This window comes from Amblyomma maculatum, chromosome 1, assembly GCF_055883805.1.
Source record: "Amblyomma maculatum isolate TAMU_Amacu chromosome 1, ASM5588380v1, whole genome shotgun sequence".
NCBI classification, from domain to species: Eukaryota; Metazoa; Arthropoda; class Arachnida; order Ixodida; family Ixodidae; genus Amblyomma; species Amblyomma maculatum.
Genome location: NC_139344.1, coordinates 426,342,705 through 426,362,658, shown reverse-complemented (window position 1 = coordinate 426,362,658; position 19,954 = coordinate 426,342,705). Strand labels below are relative to the sequence as shown.

General features: G+C 47.6%; 1 protein-coding gene across 2 annotated transcripts in view; it reads left to right on the top strand.

Annotated features, from left to right (window-relative positions):
* Positions 1-6,703, top strand: part of LOC146209300 (phospholipid-transporting ATPase ABCA3-like) — a 117,729-nt gene extending 111,026 nt beyond the window's left edge. For both annotated transcript variants that reach the window (XM_084599227.1, XM_084599235.1), the window contains one exon: positions 76-6,703. In XM_084599227.1, the coding sequence (XP_084455353.1) occupies positions 76-330 (255 nt within the window). In that variant the 3' untranslated portion in view covers positions 331-6,703. The remainder of the gene's footprint in view (positions 1-75) is intronic.
* Positions 6,704-19,954: the final 13,251 nt, after the last annotated feature.

The window sequence follows — 19,954 nt, the reverse complement described above, 5'->3', positions numbered from 1 at the left end:
CTCTTGACGGGCAGAGGCATATTATACTTTATTACTTCTGGGAGCCTCGAAATAATATGTCTTTTTCTCCTGCAGGGCCTCATGGAGTTCCGTATGTCTCGGGTGCACATGCTTTGGAGCGAGATGTTCTCGCGCATGGCTCGCGTTAAACTGCGCTTTAAGCTGCAGGACTTCTTCATCACCGACACCTCGCTGGAGCAGATCTTCCTGAGCGTGACGCGCAAGGAGGCGTGCGACGCTGCCGCCGCCGAGGCCGCTGCAGAAGCCGCCGCCGCTCAGGCGCCCGTCATGCCCCAGCTGAACACAATGGCTAGCACTCTGGGGCTATAAACACGAATGTTTTTGTGCCTGCTGCTAGCGTTTACTTTCGTCCACAATGGGCCTTCGGTGACATTTTTACTAGCCTTCAGTTATACTTGGGTGTAGGGGTGTTATGAGGGCGGTAGCCTCTACAGGTTGTACACTGGAGCTAATGAGCTAATGAATTTACGCAAGGACGTCGGTCAAACAAGGAATGAAATATAAGGAAGCAGAAATATGCGGAGATAGGCGTAAGCAGAGGGAACTATAGGGGGAGAATGGAACCAAGATGCCTTAGGCAGAGAAAAAAAAGGTAGGCGCAGGTGCTCAGCTCCTTACCGCTCTTCCCCGCGCTGTGTTCTCCACATCGAAAGCTAGCGATGTGGGCAGCCGAGGAAGCAAACGGAAAAACCAACCTTAACGCATAGCCCCATTGCGTTTGTCAGCCCGCAGTGATACAGGGGTTGAGGAAAAAAGATATCGTGCCCACGAGACTCTACGGTGACCTAAACAAGACAAGCTGCGCTTGCTGTTTGCCAGAAGCGGACCGACGCCACAAGGAAACCTGCAAGTGGGTAGCACAACCGAGCCGCCCTCGCAGGAGGGACAGCCTAGATAGCGACAGTGCTAAGAAGCTTTCACCACTCTCAAGCTTACTCCGTGCTCTTGCCGGCGGTTAAGCAAGACCATTGCCTAGTTTAGCAAAGGTTGTTAGCAAAAAAAAAAAAAATGCAGGTGGTTTAGTACATGATAGCTTCATTCGCGTCGCTCTGCTCAGGCTCCTTGCTGCAGCAATCACCTGGCGCTGCGCACTCTCCATTATATATGCCCAGTCACAATGCGATGTCAATTATCACGTGACTCTCAAGCATATGCCCAAGTCAACCATAGTGATCGCTAAGCTGCTAGGCTCTCGCATATGAAGCTTTGCATATCACCGCTGTCTTCATCGACTTTCGTTCGTGCGCAATTGATGCAAAAACGGAAATTGTAGTGATATGTCAAGTGAATACGCATCGAAATCGCAAACAGAAAAATCTGCGTATCTTGAAATGAGGCTTCAGTTCCTTGCCACGTTTTACAAGAAGAAACGGGGCAATCTGCAGGGAGAGAACAAAAGACTCGGATATAAAAAAAATTTGTTGCAAGTGGTATTTTCATTATTAATTTATACAACGTGAACACGAAGACAAAGGACAAGATAAAAGAAAGCCACAGTACAAGCGCTGACTCACAACTGTGCCGAAGCTGTCGTGACGCTGGGACTACGTCGACGCGGCCTTCACTTGGTAGCGTGCAGAAACTCCGGGTTGATGAAGGATTGAATCTTCGAAGTTGGTAAAATATATACAAGCAGGTTTAATGGCAATTTGAGAAAACCTATTTACATGAAAAAAGGGTATATCAGCAAAATGGCAAGCGTTAAGAGTTCATAGCGAGAAGCGTCTGGATGAGCCGTTTACCCAGGGCTCAGAGCGTCATTTCCTGCTCTGCAACGTCCTTAAAACCCCCTATGTCCAGCCCCTCTCTGAAGATTCTAACCAACTAGTTCCAGGGCACGCCCCTCAGATATCGGCATCCAATCGAACACATCACTGCACTGATGGTCTGATGCACTGACTGGTCCGGTATTGTTTCGTCGGGCGTGGTTACTTGTTGGCGGGTAGAGCTTGGGAACGGCGAGGAGGTGCATTTCTATTCTTCTGCAAAGATCCGATATGGTGGTTCCGGCAAGTGGATTTCCTTCTCAGAAACCCAAGTGTACGTGCGCGCCACGAATACTGCTCCCAGCATTGTCCCTCTGCGGCAATTGCAACTCTTTCCTGCATTCCCGGGAAATCCTCTAATGGCTGTATTCGTGATACTCCTTTCTTCTCCTGTAAGTCAGCGGACGTGTCATTCCGATCGTCTCCTTTGGACAATAGGCATTCCTCACTTGACAATAGCGCCTCTCGACGGGAAGGACGAACAGTTGAACAAAAGCACTTCCGGCTATTTCCAACAGGGCGTCTTTTTTTGTATTTTTCTTGAGGTTTCCTTGACAGGGCCAATTTGGCAGTTGCAGGGTCTCGACAAAGCAAAGCAGGCTCACACAAAAAGATTCATGGAAACAGGCTCACTTAGAGCCCTTGCACCAACAGCACATATCAATACCATGCCCACAGGCGAACAATAGGGCGCGCAAGCGCGGACCATGCACGGTCACTACAAAGCACTTTACTCCAAGTCCCAGATAAAAACAATCACGTGAAATAACCCCTGGGTTCACCTGATGCACAAAACGTCACTCGAAAAAGACACCTCTTTGCTTGAAAGAGCAAGAGAATTCTTCCTGACACACTTATTGTTCGTTGAAAAAAAAAAATGATTACACTATCTCTCTCGTCATCTTTTCTTGGTGGCGATACAAAATTCTAACCTGGTCAATCTTAGGAGTGTACTTCTTCTTCTCCTTCTTCATTATTTCACATGAATGGCAATGTGATACCAGAAATGTTTCTGGTATCACACTGCCATTCATGTCGTGCATTTGCCTTTCCCGTAGAAAGGGGGGAGGGATACCGTTCAACATGAACAGACACTATGGCAACGTCAGAGGGAGGCCTTTCAACAATGTGCCACTAATACACACTGCCTGGTGAGCGAAATACAACATACTACACACACCTGCCCAGACCTGGTTGAATAAGCTTGTCCTCTCCTCGGTCACTATAACAAATTTCTTAAAGTATTTTCTTTCTCTGAATACACCAAACGGAGCATTAACATCACAGTTTGTGTACCTTATATAGACTAGACATCAGCAACATCAACGGAATGTCAAGAAAGAAGCCTGATGTGGCCGAGGTCAACTGACTGCGAAGCACAGGAGTGACTGTCACCGTGGCTTGCACGAGGAGTCCGTGGTGGAGGGTTGTGTGTCGGATCTCGTTTCCCGCACAGCGATTGCCAGGTCCTGCATAGCAGCTGCCATCTGCCTTACTGAAAGTGCAAACTTTCCTTTGTCGGCAGATACAGCCTTCATGGCCTTCTTGTATTTTCTTTTAAACAACCAGAACAGCAAAGCAGATATCTCCCACTCGTCGCTCTTGTCATCGGTAGTAAGTACTGCTTGATAACGCTGACACTCTTCAGTAAGCTGCCTCATGTTTTTGCCACGCTTAAAACTGCAGGTTCGTAGCCTTCAATGCTATCAATCTGATTTTTCCAGCTACTATCGACATCACAACAGAGCCTCGATTTTAGACGACGCATGAAAAATAGCAACTAGCCGAGCAATCGGCTGGTTTCTACCAAGCCGCCATGTGCACTCTTTGACGCCGTCAGTGTACCCTTGTGAAGTCAATCCTGACGTCATTCCGTCACGATTTACGTCTGAAGGTCACGTGAAAGCCACGTAAATTTGACGTCACGCTCTACAACGTGAGAGAAAAATTAAGAGCGTTACAGAATTCCCCCTGATAGCATGTTGGAGGATTGGAAAAGAGATCGCGTGCGCCGCAATCATAGTTGAGGCGACAGAACGGACGGCGACCGGTCTGCTGCAAAAGGAGGCTTGGAATCCACATTGGAACGAGATGAAGGAAAATGAATCAATCAGGGAAAGAGGAACAGCGCGCCGAAAGGCTGGGTAAAAGCCGTGACTATGCCGTCACAAGACGGGCATGCTTAACGTCCGATGTCTCGACCGCTAGCAGAGGCGACAGCAGCCAGAGGAAAGTCCTGAATCTTGCTTCACTGACGACGGCCCGTGAGGAACGGTGGGATGTGACCAGGACACTTCAGTGGGCCCAAGAAACCGAAGAACAACATGCCGTTCACCTAGATAATAGGCGTAAGAGCGACGCGGCCCGAATGATGGCACGCCAAGCCGCCAGTGCGTTGGGCGAGGAAGTTGCTCGACGTGGAACGGACATTGCGATTAGACTAGCTTTAGCTTTTGCTACGTATATCCTGGCATAGCCGAATTAAGCCACTGTCAATATTTTAATACTATAGGCTGTTTACGCTGCAGGCCACCGTCAAGGACCCGCGCTTGCCGGTCGCTGCACCGGATATTGATGTCGAAGCATGCTCGGAGGAGCGAGGAGAATGCGTAATTTCCGCTCAATATGAACCGTTAATTTCTTGCTTTCTGGTGTGAATGCTTTTTCAATCTGTAAAACGGACAGTTATCAACACGCTTTGCTTAGAGCATCAGCTTAGCTACGGAGCTATAATCCGCGGACTCCGGAAATTTCGACCATGTGGGGTTCTTTACCGTGCACTGATATAGCACAGCACACTGGCGCCTTGTTTTTTGCCGCCATCGAAAAGCGTCCACTGAGGCAAGGATTCGATCCGCATCTGTGGGCGCAGTAATCAAGCGCAGTAATCAAGCGCTGTAACAACTGCGCCATCCCAGCGGGGCCAGGCTATGAGAGACACCGTAGTGAGGTGGTTATAGGATCCAAATAGTTGCGCCGATGGGACAATAATCTGTTTTGCCATCAGACAACTGTCTGCCACGTGGGGCAAAAACCCATTATGTGGCCCTTTTTCTTTCCCAAGCTTTTCAACCCAAAGAGTCGAGCACCATACCGGGGGAAAGCTTGTACCCATTGCAATCCGGTGGGTGCCCGGCGGCACAAGGGATCGAGAAAAAGGATTCTTTTGGCGTGCCCAGGTCCAAACGTTTCATGACCCCTTTCTCAAGCATTTCACCCCAAAGAGCCGAGCACCAGATCGGGGAAAAGCTTGCACATTGAAAACCAGTAGGAATCGAACCTGGTACCTCCCGAATGCGAAGCGGATGCTCATTCACAAGGCCACCTCTTCGGCAATGAGATACGCCGTGGTGGAGGACTCCAAATATTCGACCTCCTGGGGTCCTTTGACGTGAACTGACACTGCACAGCACAGGGCGCCTTGCTTTTCGCCTCTATCGAAAAGCGGCCGCCGAAGTGAGGATTCGATCCCGCATCCTGGAACTCTAGGGATGCCTTGATACCTTAGAAGTCAAGATTCCGAATTAGAGGGATGTCACTGGACAGCTCACTACAGAAAAGCAACTGGATTGGCTGAGGCTTCAGAGGGAATCATTACACTTATTTACCAGGATAAAGACCAAATCAAAAATGTTTCCCACTACCTCACCAAAGAAAGCAACCAAAGAGAATTTACAAATTGTTGCTTTTGTTAGTGACACCCTGTTCATAACACGTGGTGAGATAAGTGCTGCCCTGATCCTTAATGGGCCTGATGAATTTATTAAGAAAAGCCGTGACAAAGCAGGAATCAAAGATTGAATGGCTACTCAAAAACCCTTTCAGGCAGTACCAGAGCAAAAAGGCTCATCTTCGTGCTAGAGCAAATTTAAATAATTGATGACTGCTGAAATGTCGCGCTTAAAGAACAATGTAGCTTCTGTGCTCGGCGTAACTCCTATAAACAAAATGAGTGCCGGCTAGTTGCTAAAATGTAAATGATAATACCTCTGTCTTTTTACCTGTGGCTTGCTTTCTTATAAATCATATTTGTTTGACGTCTGAGGCGATAACTCCCTAAATACTGCTATTTTAAGGTATGATCGTGTTTATGTCAATAGTCTCAGGCCAAGCGTCCAAATATTTTTAAGCATATGATGATGGTGATGATGATGATGATGATGACCTGAGACAAATTGCACATACCCACGGCGGGGGATTGGCTAGGGTGCATTGTAGTTTTAAATAAATATGTTCAAGGACTGGAGTATTACGATAAATATGGATCTCTAACTAGAATGTGGAAATAATAAAAAGGAAAAGAAAAGTTGAAATCGTACCCAGCATAGGAATCTACCTGTTGAAATTATGTAATCATGAATGAAATCACAAACTGGTTTTACGGCATATCCCTTGACGCTTGCTCCGAAGGAGAGGAGAACTGGAATGGTTAGTTGAAGGCTTAATCTCGAAAGGCGAGTTGCTAAGTAAATTTTGCGCAGAGATGTGAACCTCCGGCAGAAGAGAAAAACATTATCGATGGATTCAATTTCTTTGCAAGACTCACAGAGGTTAGTAGCGGATAGCCCCGAAGGACATAAATACAGATTTATTTTCGGTAATCTGCAGCGCAAGAGAGTCATGGACACCTCGCAGATCCTTGAAACACACATGCGGCCACACCAAGGCCATCTGAGGTGTTGGTAATCTGGTGCAGAAAGGAGAGACTCGTTACTGAGGTGCTGGAGACGTTGGAAATTTTGAAATCGTGCTAAAGTTAAGTAAACGGTATTAAGTATGAATGGAACAAGATGTCCACTAAGAGCGGATTTTGCTAAAAAATCTGCCCTTTCATTATATGTAATACCACAATGGCCTGGGACCCATTGAAAACGCAAATCTGAAATGTGAGGCGGAAGGAAAAAATAAAGTGAACGACAAAGCGGAGTGTTCTTCGAATTTTCGAGCGATAACAGCATGGATAGGCTGTCAGAAAGAAAAATAACCTTAGAAATATTACTAGGGATTTTAGTCAAGGCCAACTCAATGGCCAGAAACTCAGCAGCGAAAATTGGCGTATAGTCTGGGACCCGAAATGAATAACTCCAGTCAGGAGCCTGAGAGTATATGCCAATAGCTGCTTTTTCATCCTGCTGAGACGCATCTGTAAAAATGGCAATATGGCTCGGAAAATTGTCTCGGTAATCCTCTATAAGGACATTTAATACATTGGCAGGCAAACGCTTATCATTCCTTGGGAGGGTGTCATCAAATGAAATTATAGTATCAGGCCGGCGGTGGTAAACTTGTACTAGAGAGGTTACTGATACTGAAAGTTTGGACAGCAGGGAATTAGTAAACACAACCTGAGGGAGCTTATACCTAGGCCAAATATTATCAAAGAAGTATGATGGGATAGACGTAAATAGGGCGTTAGCCACTTCAGGGACTGGCTCGAAAGACCTTAAATATGTTCGCACAGTTAGAAGCTGAAACCGCGAATTTAGATTAGGTATCCGAGCTTCCAAGTATATCAATGCATTGACCACTGATTTGGGCAGACCTAAACAACGGCGCAGAGCTCGTCGTTCTAAAACAAACAGGGGCTCAAGCTTGTACCTTGGGCACCCAGAAAAGAGAATGGAGCCGAATTCAAGTATTGGTCGTATGTAGGTCTTATAAAGCAAGAGCAAAGTGTCCCGACGCATACCATATTTCTTATTGCTGATTCTTATCAAACGGCCAAGAGCACGTTCACCTTTAAGCACAAGGCTTCTAATTTGAGGCCTCCAGTCTAACTGTGGGTCGTATAATACACCCAAATATTTAATAAAAGCAACCTGCGGGATTAGGACAGAATGACAATACAAGAAAATGTTAACGGGGGATGTCTGTGGGAATGCTAGGACGGCACATTTGTTGACATTTAAAGTTAGCCTTAGGCTGTCCAGCCAGACCTCCAGGCATTTAGAAGAAGCGGGGGTTTACCACAAAAAGAGCCTCTGGCCTCCTCCGTGCATTGATGGTCAGCTCTTCTTCGAAGCCTATTTTGTAATCATTCCACTAAGTCCTTCCTGACCTGCTAGAAGGACCTTACAAGGATAGAACAAGCTGTCGGTCTAGATGGTGGTGATTCATGATTGACAGAGCTTAACCACAAATAGAGAGTAAAGAACACATAAAAGACGAACACAGGCGCTGAACTTCAATTTATTCATAAACCACTGATACTCTGCTTATATACCCATAAAGACATCGGCTAGTGACGATTTTTCACATTCGTGGCAACAAAAACTAACGTGACAAATAAATAGCAAAAGACCTACCGGAAGGGCAAACCCAAACAAGGGAGAACCAATTTGGCAAGACAGTTTTTATTCTGCTAACAAGTGAAACAGTGGACCAATAAGAGAAAAAAACAAGAACAAATGTGCAATGGGAATAGAAATTGGCAATAGAGGTAAAACCAACAATTAACACAGCAAAAGGCATGATATGAAGTGCACTAAAACAGAATGAAAAGGCGCATGAACAAGAAAAATGAAGCCAATAATTAACATCTCTAAACACAGATGAGGAGCACTAAATAGCTAAAACAATGCAAACGAAGGAAACGCGCATGAGCAACAGGGGCAAGTAAAAAAATTAACATAGCTAAAGCAGGAAGATAAGGTGCATAAAACTGAACGAGAAGGAGAATATATCAACAAATGATCAATAAATGTATGAAAACTAAAACTGGGCTAAATGAAACAAACCCATAAAGAATGGCAATCTCTTTTTCCGATAGTGAAGCGGAGGGGATGCGCTTACACAATCATTCTTGAGCCTCAAAATCTTGGCGGCTTCAACTATTCACGTGACATGTTATTCCGGTATGTTTTTAACACTGGTTCTTTACGAAGATTTGGTGGCAAATGTTTGGCAGATTCACCTTACAAGTCATTTTTATGCTTTATTAGGCTTTCATTGATGTAACGGGCTGTTTGGCCGATGTATACCTTACGGGAAGTCAAAGGGTTGGAGCAAACAACGCCTTCCGCGCATGCCGCTAACAGTTTTTTGTGCCATGTGGTGCTACCTCTGTTTTTTTTTCTTTACGAACCGACAAAGCTGCGATACCGGCTCGGGGGCAAAGATGACGAAGTCAACTCCTGCTTTCTTTCCAGTCTTCTTAAGGTTGTCGAAAATTTTGGGCATGTAAGGAATCCTTACAACCCTTTTGCGTTGCCTGCGCCCTTCAGCCAGTGGTTCAGTTTTTTCGCACTTGCTGTTTTTCAGCACTTTTTCTGCGACTGTGGAGGGGAGTCGGGTACCCTGATTTCGTGAGCCTACGTACCTGGTTCGAGAAGCGTTCTTGAAATTTGAGCTCGCATGACTGTTCAAGGCGTTAGCAAGGGTGGACTGGTTGATATTTCCTTTTACCAGCTTCGAGTGAGCGGAGTCGTATGGTAGAAAGGGGTTGTTGCACCGTGGTTCAAATGTCCAGCACAAGTGACAAGGTTTTAAGAAGATTCTTAGTTGCAGGAAGCGCATGAATTCATTGCTCAGCATTTCGTGCGTTAATTCAAGGGGAGACTAGGTACTGTTAAAGACACACAAAACTAGAACTAATAAATCGTCCACAAAGCAGAAAATGTTTTGAACTCGTGAGTGTTCGGAGCGCTTCCTAAGTCTTCTGTCGTGCATAGCTAAGAACAGATCACTGAGCATGGGGACAATATATTGTTACCCGACGACGAAAACGAAAAGTTTTTCCTTCTTTCCTCGCGGCAAGATAGATGACGTCAAAGTGGGACGTTTTTGCTGTGCAATCTTCGTTGATGCCAGTTGCAATCTTCTAAATATACTATAAATAGATTGAGTCTCCACGTAACATCCTTGTGGAGGTGCGGCCGTTGATCCCGGCGTTAGCCTCCGCACGACGGAACTCCAGAGCGGCCGCCTGATTTGGTACCCAACGATGCCCCAGGATACCATCCCCACACCACCGGAGGCCTTGCCGTCGGCCATCCTCACCCACTCGCGCTATCTTGGTTGTTTTACTGGTACGAACACTGCTGACGTAGAAGAATGGATACGCAAGTATGAACGTGTCAGCAAATATAATTGCTGGGACCCCACCATTATGCTAGCCAATGTTGTGTTTTACCTTATGGGCACTGCGCTATCTTGGTACGTGACTCACGAAGAGCAGTTGACAAGTTGAGATGCTTACAAAACGAAGCTCTGCGAACTCTTTGAGAAACCCCTTGGCCAAGAGCTTGACGCCCAGAGAACCCTTGAGACCCGTCTCCAAACATCTACTGAATCGTATGTGGCCTACATTTAGATTGTGCTTGCAATTTGGCACAAAAAGAATCACATGTTGGAGTCCAAAAAAGTTAGTCGTGTCTTGAAGGGCATCGCAGAAGATGCATTTTACTTGCTTTTATACAAAGAGTGCCACACAGTCGATACTATCATCAAAGAATGCCGCCGTTTTCAAGCCGCGAAAAGCCGTCACATCGCACCGTCATTTGCACGCCTTCATAATACTGCTCTGACATCTTTGTGTCAAGCTTTGCCGCCCCAACACCTGCCCAGATCGACCAAAAATGTGACCCGCATTGTTCGCCGCGAACTCCAGGCCAACTCTCATGCTACCTTGCCGCCACATTGCGCCGACAGCCATCACCCGGACATTCCCCTAATTCAGGCTGTTGACCGCAAACAGTTCGCCATCTTGGGTTTCAACTCCGTTGCTGCCTTCAGCCCACCCACTGCCGCTGACGTTCACGCCGTTTATCGTGGTCAACCTGCTTATGACACCGACGTTTGCACTGTTTAATCCTGGCCGACCAGCCTATGTCGCCCCACGGCGACGTAATCCAGACGAATGGCGCACATCCTATAACCAGCCTATTTGATGTGCTTGCTCCTGCGTCGGCCATATCGCCTGTTATTGCCGAAATCGATCGTTCCAGCCACAAAGGTCCCGCCTTTCACCCTCTTCTATCTACGATGACCACTCTCGTCTCTTCTCACCTCGTTACGACCATTCAAACTCTGCTGTTCAACCGGAGCATTCCCGCTTCAACCGATCGCCTTCCCCACACCGCCGTCAGTCCCAGTCGCCCCAACGCCGTCGCTTTTCATTTCCCAGTCCCTATGGCCGCTCCCCGGCGGAAAACAAAGTGCTGAAGCGTCTGAAGGTGACGTTGCAGTAAGGACCACGATCACAAATCCTCGTCTAGCTCTTTGTGCGCGCCGTAACTTGCTCACTGTGCTCGTTGATAGAGTAGCCGTTCAAGCCGTGGTTGGTACCGGTCCGCAAGTTTCTGTCATGAGCCCTGAACTGCGTTGTCGCTTGCGAAAAGTGCTGACATCTGTCCCAATACAGGTTGTTCGTGTCGCAGATGACGCAACGAGAAAGGTTGTAGTCCTGTGCTCTGCCCGCGTAACGATATTTGGCTGCTGCACTACAGTATCGTTTTTAGTTCTGCAGCATTGCCCTCATGACGTCATTCTTGGGCTCGACTTTCTTTCTGATTATGCAGCTATCCCAGACTCTGCTACAAGCACTGTTAAGCTTAACCTACCCTCTACTTCCGAGCCACCCTCTCCCGCACCGCCTTTGTAGTGTCGACTTTGTCCGTCTGCCACCTGAAGCCGCAAGTTTCGTAACCTTCTGCTCTGTACTCCCTATTCCCGATGGACTCTGCATCGTTACTCCAACCCTTGATGTTCCCTTCACACGAAGTGTTGCTCTTGCTCATACCGTCGTTACTACTACCGCGAATCAAACTTGCCTCCCTGTGGTGAACTTTTCGTCGCAAGTCGAACCTCTCTCTCAAGGCATCTCGCTCGGCACTCTATGTCCAATAAATGAATGGTATCTTTCTGTTGTGATCACCGTTTTACCGTCCTCTTCCGACTGCTCAATCTCTGAAGTTTCCAGCCTCCAACACTATGCTTAGATTATCGCTACAGATCTTTCTCCTCTCCAAGCTCAAGCACTTTGGCATCTGTTGGCCTCTTTAAGAGACATTTTTTATTTCGATCTGCGCCCTTTGATCTAAACCGCTGTTGTGCAGTATCGCATACATACCGGTGACGCCGCTTTTATTCATCGTTGTCCTTATCGCGCATTCGGTGCTGAACGCCAGGTGATCCAAAAGGAGGTTGACAAGATGCTCGCACAAGACATCACCGAACCTTCGATAATCCCGTGGGCGTCCCCAGTAGTTCTGATTAAAAAGAAAGACGGCAGCTGGCACTTCTTTGTCGATTACCACAATCTTAACAGCACTAAAAAAGACGTGTACTCTCTTTCCAGAATCGATGATGCCCTCAATTACCTCTAGAAGCTAAATACTTTTTTTTCCATCGATTCATGGTCCGGGTATTGGCAGATCGCTGTTCACGAACAGAGCCGTGAAAAAACATCCATTGTCACGCCAGGCGGCTTGTACTAATTTAAAGTCATGCCGTTTGGTCTCTACAATGCCCCATACACCTTTGAACGAATGATGAACTCCCTTCTTCGCGAATTTAAATGAACAACTTATCTGTGCTACCTCGACGACGCCGTCGTTTTCTCGCCGACCTTTTCTACGTTGTAAGCCTCACCAGTATTCTCACCGTGTGCCGTACAGCCGGCCTCCAGCTCATTTCACAAAAATGCCAATTTGGTCGCCGCCAACTCGCCAATCTCGGGAACATGGTTGACGCCTCCGGAGTACGACCTGATCCGGCTAAAATTCAAGCCGTCAAAGACTTTCCCCGTCCTCAGTCTTCGAAGTATGTGCGCAGCTTTGCTGGCCTCTGCTCCTACTTTTGCCTCTCTATCGAAGACTTTGCCCGTGTCACTAGTCCTCTCACCAAACTACTTAAGTCCGACACCACTTTCGCGTGGGGACCTGACCAGCAAAGAAAAGTTTAGTAGCCTACTGACGTCTCCCTGGTCTTGGCTCATTTCCATTCCTCAGCTTCTACTGAAGTTCGAACAGACGCCTGTGGATATGGGATCGGTGCAGTGCTGTCCCAACGCCACCACGACGAAGACCGTGTTATCGCCTATGCTAGCCGCCTTCTCTCTAACGCCGAACGCAATTATTCGATTACTGAGCGTGAGTGTCTCGCCCTTATATGGGCTGTCGCTAAATTCCGACCTTACTTATTCGGCCGGTCTTTCCCAGTTGTAACTGACCATCACACGCGTTGTTGGTTGTCATCCTTGAGAGATTCCTCCGGCCGCCTTGCTCGCTGGGAACTGTGCCTACAGGAATATTCGTACAACGTGGTGCACAAGTCAGGGCGCCTTCATTAAGACGCTGACTGTCTCGATATACTTTTAGAGCCCCTGGATCTTGGTGACACAGAGGCCATCCCATTTATATTTTACCCCTTCAATCTCGCCAACATAGGAAATGAACAGCATAGTGACCCTTCTTTAAGACCAATCGTTGAAGGCCTGACATCTGGAAGATCGGATTCTTCCTTCCAGCTCTTGGTAGTACAGGATGGTGTCCTCTACAGCCGTAACTTTCATAATGTCAGTTCTCCAATTCTGTTGGTGATTCCCAAACAGCTCCGCTCCTCTGTTATTGAAGAACTTCACGACCTACGCGCAGCTGGCCACCTCGGCGTGTCTCGCACTTACGACCTGATACGATGTCGTTTGTTTTGACTTTGACTATGCCGCAGCATCCGGCGCTACGCCTGTGACACGTTTCAGCGTAGAAAAAAACATCGACACCACCAGCCGGCCTTCTCCAGCCTTTTGACGTGCCCCTGGAACCATTTTGTCATGTTGGGCTTGACCTTCTTGGCCCGTTCCCGATGTCAAGGTCAGGTCATATATGGATTGCAGTGGCAACCGATTATGGGGCACCCAGCTTTACCCATGTGCTGCGCTATGGATGTCGCCGATTTTCTTTTACACAGTGTCATTCTCCATCATGGCGATCCTCGCAAATTAATCACCGACCGCGGTCGCTAAGTTTTGTCGCGAGTTATCGAAGACATCCTCCGCTCGTATTCTGCGAAGCATAAGCTCGCGACCGCGTACCATCCCCACACCAACGGACTTACCAAGCGTTTCAACCGAACGCTCACTGACATGTTATCTATGAATTTCTCGCCTGATGATCACGACTGCTACCTCGCGCTGTCATATGTGATATTTGCCTATAATTCTTGCAAGCACCACACGACGGGTTATTCACCCTTCTTCCTGCTCTTTGAAATGAACCCCGCCTTACCTTTAGACACGCTGATCCCGCCTGCTGGCTGCCCCATAACCACCTACGCATGAGACGCCATTGCTCAAGCCACTCAAGCGTTCCAAATAGCTCGTTTTGGGCCCCTCATCTCTTAAACTTCCCAGAAGTCTGCCTACAATAGGCAACATCGCCACGTATCTTATGACCCTGAGTCCTTGGTTCTTCTATGGTCTTCTGCTCACCGCGTTGGCCTCTCGGTGAAACTTTTGTTCCCCTACAGTGGCCTTCATCATGTAGTGCACCAAGTCACCGATGTGACTTACGAATTTGCTCCTCTTGTGTCTTCATCCTCCCCATCTCACACCGCTACTGACATTGTACATGTTTTGCGGCTTAATCCATACCAACTCATCCCTTCTTTGGGAGTTCAGCGCCGGGACCACGCTTACACCGCCGGGGATCATGTTACACGAAGACAAAGACGAAGTGTTGTCCACTCTTGCCTCGCGACAAGGTAGATGACGACGAATTCAGTGGGTCCGTTTTGCTGTGGTGCTGCTCGCTGCTATGCGATGCAATCTTGTAAATAGACTGTACATAGATTGAATCTTCACGTAACAATATGATCCGGTGTAGGTCTCGTGATTTTGGATAAAACGTGAACAGTTTCATTCTGCAAATGTTGATTTTAGGTACAAAGAAAGCAATTGCAAGAAGGCATCTACAGAGGCACCGCACTCATTCTGGAAGGATATGACTCCATGTTTGTCGTTAGCTTCGCGAACACATTTATGTAGTCATCGAGGTCGTCTTGAGGGTATAGAATAAAACACGTCTTTTAGATCTATATAAAAGACATGGTAGGCTTTGTTTCTATGTCCGTTCAAAAACCTGATGACTACATCCGGATTTTCTACCAGAAAGTGATCACCGATAGAAAGCAGTTTCATGTTGCCATGCAAAAACAGTGACGTCTTTCTGCCAGGTATTCTCCGAAAATACATTGCACACCCTCTGCGCGTTATTGTTTCGGGCTTTACGGAAGGCAGCCCGATTTGGGCTGGTTCAAGTGTTCCCTTCATGAGTTGAAGTTGCATTTTTGAGGCTGCCCAATTCCTATTATTCATCATCATCATCATCATCATCAGCCTGATTATACCCACTGCAGGGCGAATGCCTCTCCCATATTTCTCCACTTAACCAGGTTCTGTGCTAGCTGCATCCACTTGACCCCTGCGAACTTTTTAATCTCATCCGCCCACCTAACTTTCTGCCTCCCCCTGCTACGCTTTCCTTCCCTTGGAATTCAGTTTGTTACCCTAAGCGACCATCGGTTATCCTCTCTTCGCACTACATGTCCTGCCCATTTCCATTTCTCCTATTATTCACCATGTGTAAAACATTGAGCACTACTTCTTTACCTGGTATTCTATGCTCAGCAACATAAGAGAAATGTATTCCAAATACTGAAGTAACATGGACTGGTCCGCATAGCTGTGTAAATGTTTGTATGAAAATTTATTTCGGGATTTATACCGACTAATAATGGCGCAGACAAAATGAGGTAGTTCAGTGCATATTAGTCGAGTCGAACAGTTACGGCTGCATAATTTCTTCAATACTGCATAATGGACATAGTTTCCAGAGCAAAAAAAAAAAAGACATCAGTTCAGTTCAGTCGTTCAGTCGTGTCCGACTCCTCGTGACCTTATAGATCATGTCACGCCACACTTTCCGGTCTCTCACTATCTTCCTAACATCACATAACTTCATCTGCAGCGCCTCGAGGATGCCATCTAACCATCGGGCTCACTGCCTACCCCTTCTCCGGCGACCCTCAAGCTTTCCCAACATCAAATCTTTCTCCAGCGACTCCTCTCTTCTCATCAGATGACCAAAGTATCTGAGCTTTAACTTTAGAATTGGACCCTCCAATGAGCAGTCAGGGTTTATGGTCGACAATATCGACAGATTTGATCTTCTGGGAGCCCAAGGAACTCTCAAGAGTCTCCGCCGGCACCACAAATCAAACGCGTCAATTCTTCAGCGGTCAGCCTTCTTCACAGTCCAACTCTCGCATCCATACATCACAACTGGAAAGACCATAGCACGAGTTATACGGATCTTGGTTGGCAGACTAATGTCTCTGCTCTTTACTAGGCGGTCAAGGCTAATCATGGCTCTCTTTCCCAGAAGCAAGCGTCTCCTAATTTCATGGCTGCAGTCTCCTTCCGGTGTTCTCTTGGAGCCCAAGAAGAGAAAATCTGTCACAGCTCCCACTTCTTGTCCCTTGATGCTCCAGGACGTGATAGGGCAAGACTCCATGATCTTTGTCTTTTTAATGTAAAAAAAAGATATGGGCTCTAGTAACAGCATAAATATGCTGAGAATCATTATTTGAAAACTCCAGAAAAGTCAATTTGCGGCGCATATTTTATAAAAACATATACAGATACGATGGAAAAGTTTCGGTGTGTTGAGCCCGGGCTACGGGTAATTTGGGGCCCACTACTTCCTTCAACAGGCAGGGGATATCGACCTTAATGCTTCGAAACACGTTCCAACATGTAAAGAAACAATGGCAACAGGAGCGACTTCACCACGCAGCAGTGCATAATTACAATGACCAGCATGCGGCGCGGCCGTCGCGGCTTAGCTAAACTCTTAGTGAAATCGGTCTATTATGGGCCGAAGTTAAAAGTGTCTGTGAGATGAAGACCTTGTCAAGACGATCAAGAATACTCTGAGCACTGTTTTCAGAGATATCGCTATCGTTGCGTGTATCTATCCTGCCTGTACACAGACTGTTGCCGCCACCCCTTTTCTAGTCCTAGTACCTCTAATAAACCTCCATCATATTTGGTGAAGGTGCTGGGTAGAGCGCAGTTACGGAGCTCCAGGACCGAGGTTTATATCTGCACACCTGCAATGTGAGAGGATGTCCAAGCCTAAGCCATGGAAGTGTCATCTGCGCTGTCATCTGCGCTGGCTCCCTTCGCCAGCGGGAGCCATTCATTTCGGCGGGACCGATGAACATGATGTAGAAGACTGGCTCACTTCCTACGAACAGGTTAACTTCTGCGAAAAGTGGGATGACCAAACGCTGCTAGACAATGTCATTTTTTATTCGCCAGCTAGCTAACCTGCAGTACCGCAACTCAGATTTAGCCATATGTACTTAGCTGCTTTCAAAACAGCGTTCTCAGAATGCTTCGGTCGCCGGGTTGTCCAGACGTTGCGCGCCACGCAGCGCTTACGTGAACAGTCACAATAGGGCGGCGCGACAGCTTCACTAACTATACAAAAGATGGCGTCGACCTGTGCTAATGTGTGAACTTAAACAAGGAAAAACATTTGAGGGATACTGACTATGATGCCTTCCAGATGTTGCTATCGTGCGGCTTGGGCGCCGTCACCGAAGTGCTCACGCTCTGCCAGAGCTTCGAATAGCTCCGCAACCAGAGCCTGTGACGCGTCAGCATCAAGGATAGGTTGACTCGCTTGCCAGACTGACGCCTGCAGTCGACAACCTTTCGTTGCTGCAGCAAATCAAATATTAGTAAAGAGGTGGCGCGTAAGCTATTCCTGCTTTCTTGCATCAAAAGCAGCCACGCCATTTACACACGGCTTTGCGGCAGACTATTCAAGAGCAGACTGCTGAGACGATTCCATCCGGCCATCCGCCACCAACTGTCACTGCTGCTCCTCTGACTTACGCGATGCCTGTACAAAACGTTCGCTGCTCTGTGACCTATGAACATGTCATCTCAAGACCCGTCGCCGGTGCCTTGTCTTACGCAGACATCGTTGCACACCCCCGGTTGCCTAGTTACACCCTAGAGTCAATACATTTGCAAGCGCCGCCACCATATTTTCAACCGTCTCCTAATGGCCACACATTTCATGGTGCACAACAGATAACCAGCCAATTTACTACACGTGCAGAATGGCTGGGCATATGGCCTTCAATTTCCGAAACCGTCTCCTAATGTCAGCGTTACCTGCCCAAACTTCTGGGTACTGGTCTTCGGCGCCTCAGTATTCCGCGCCTACTGAGCCTGCAGTAACTAGTCACTTCTCATCTTACCATGCAGCCTCCTCCCACCGCTGTGCACCCTCGCCGCGACGCCGCTCTATCTCTTTGGTTGCGACGTCTACCAAACACTTCTCGTGAGGAAAACTGGGACCGCAGTACCTGAGGCGAAAACTGAGCCACCCTCGACCTTCTCCAGCTCTGAACTATCAACTGCCTATCTTATTGAAGTTTCAGTCAATTGCATTTCTCTGCTGATGCTCATCGACTCTGGTGCTGTGAGTTCAGTATTGGACTCAAACCTTTGCAGCTGTTTAAAGAATGTCAATTCTCCATTCGTTGCAACGCCCACTAATCAGCAAATAAAGCCTTTGGCAGCGTTCGAAACTCGAGTGGCAACCCAGACCTTGCTATATACGATTGATTTTGTCGCGCTGCCAGGTTGCTCACACGCTGTAATATTAGGCTAAGGTTTCCTGTCACATCATGCCACTATAATCGACTAACTGAAATCGGGTTTTCGGCGCTATCCGAGCCTTGCCAGACAGCGCTCCTTGTAGTCTTGAGCTAAAGCGCTTGCGCCGCCGCCATCAACATTCCTCCCTCCTCTTCCGTGCTTGTAAATATCTCTTGTGACTTTCTATGGGATAAAACTGTCCTCTTCACGCCGGCGCATACATTTATGTGCTGAAACTGCCTTACGTTTCAGCGTAAAGCAGTAAGAAACTGCCCTCACGCCCTACGCCGTAATATTTCTGCAGCTTTCTTTGTTCTATGCGTATCTAAATCGTCTCCCTACGGTGGATGTACTGGGACTCTACAACTCATCATATCTCTTCACTGTGAGGCGACTGACGACGCGCCGAACCTTGCCATGACCGCCCCGAGCCCTCCACTTTCTGCACCCGCTCCCTCCTCCTCAAACCTGTGGCCAAACTCTATTGACGCCGATCTTCCTCCGCCGCGGCCAAGTCACCTTCTTGCCCACCTTCAACAGTTCAGCCTCTCCTGCGACACCCTTCAACGCTCCTTCAGCCAAAGTTTCACTGTCACCCATCGCATCGACACCGGAGCTCACGCACCACTGTGACTGCGCTCGTATCGTTTGTGTGCAACAGAGCGCCAGGTGTTTGAAGCGCAAGTAGACCAGGTGTTCCAGAGTGGCATAATTCACACTTCAAGCAGCCCTGGGCTCGCCTGTTGTGCTAATTAAAAATAAGGATAGCCCCATTTGCTTCTGTTTAGATTACCGCCGACTTAATCGGATTACAAAGAGGAAGGTCACCGCCCATCAAGGATTTACTGGACCTTTTGCGAATGGCCGAATTCTTTTCCGCCATAGGTTTAGCTAGATTTCCGTTCCGGGTACTGGCAGGTCCCTATAGAAGCGGCTGACGGTCCTAATACCACCTTGGTCATTCCTGACGGCTTGTACGAATTCAACGTTATGCCTTTGGAGTTTGAATACTTCCGCGACGTTTGAGCGAATGATAGGCACTATTCTGTGTTGATTAAATGGAAGATTTGCCTCTGCTATTTCGACGACATCGTTGTTCTTTCTACTGACTGACCCTCACTTCTGCCACCTAGAGCACGTCTTGACCTGCTTTTGTGAAACCGCCTTGCAGCTCAACTTAAAAGTGTCGCTTTGCAGCTGTCAACTGACCATTTCAGGACTCGTTATTTCCAAGGAAGGGGTTTCTCCGTACCCGGCCAGACTTCGAGCTGTCACTACCTTTCCCAAGCCAATGTCAGTCAAAAACCTCCGCAGCTTTATAGGACTGTGGTCCTACTATTGTCGCTTTATTCAAAACTTTGCCTTCATTGCTGCTCCTATCACACAGCTTCTGTCGGGTATTTCCGACATTTCCCTCTGGTAACCACCATGCGACGACGCCTTCAATACGTTGGGCCGCATCCTTTTAACACCGCTCTTCCTGCGTGATTTC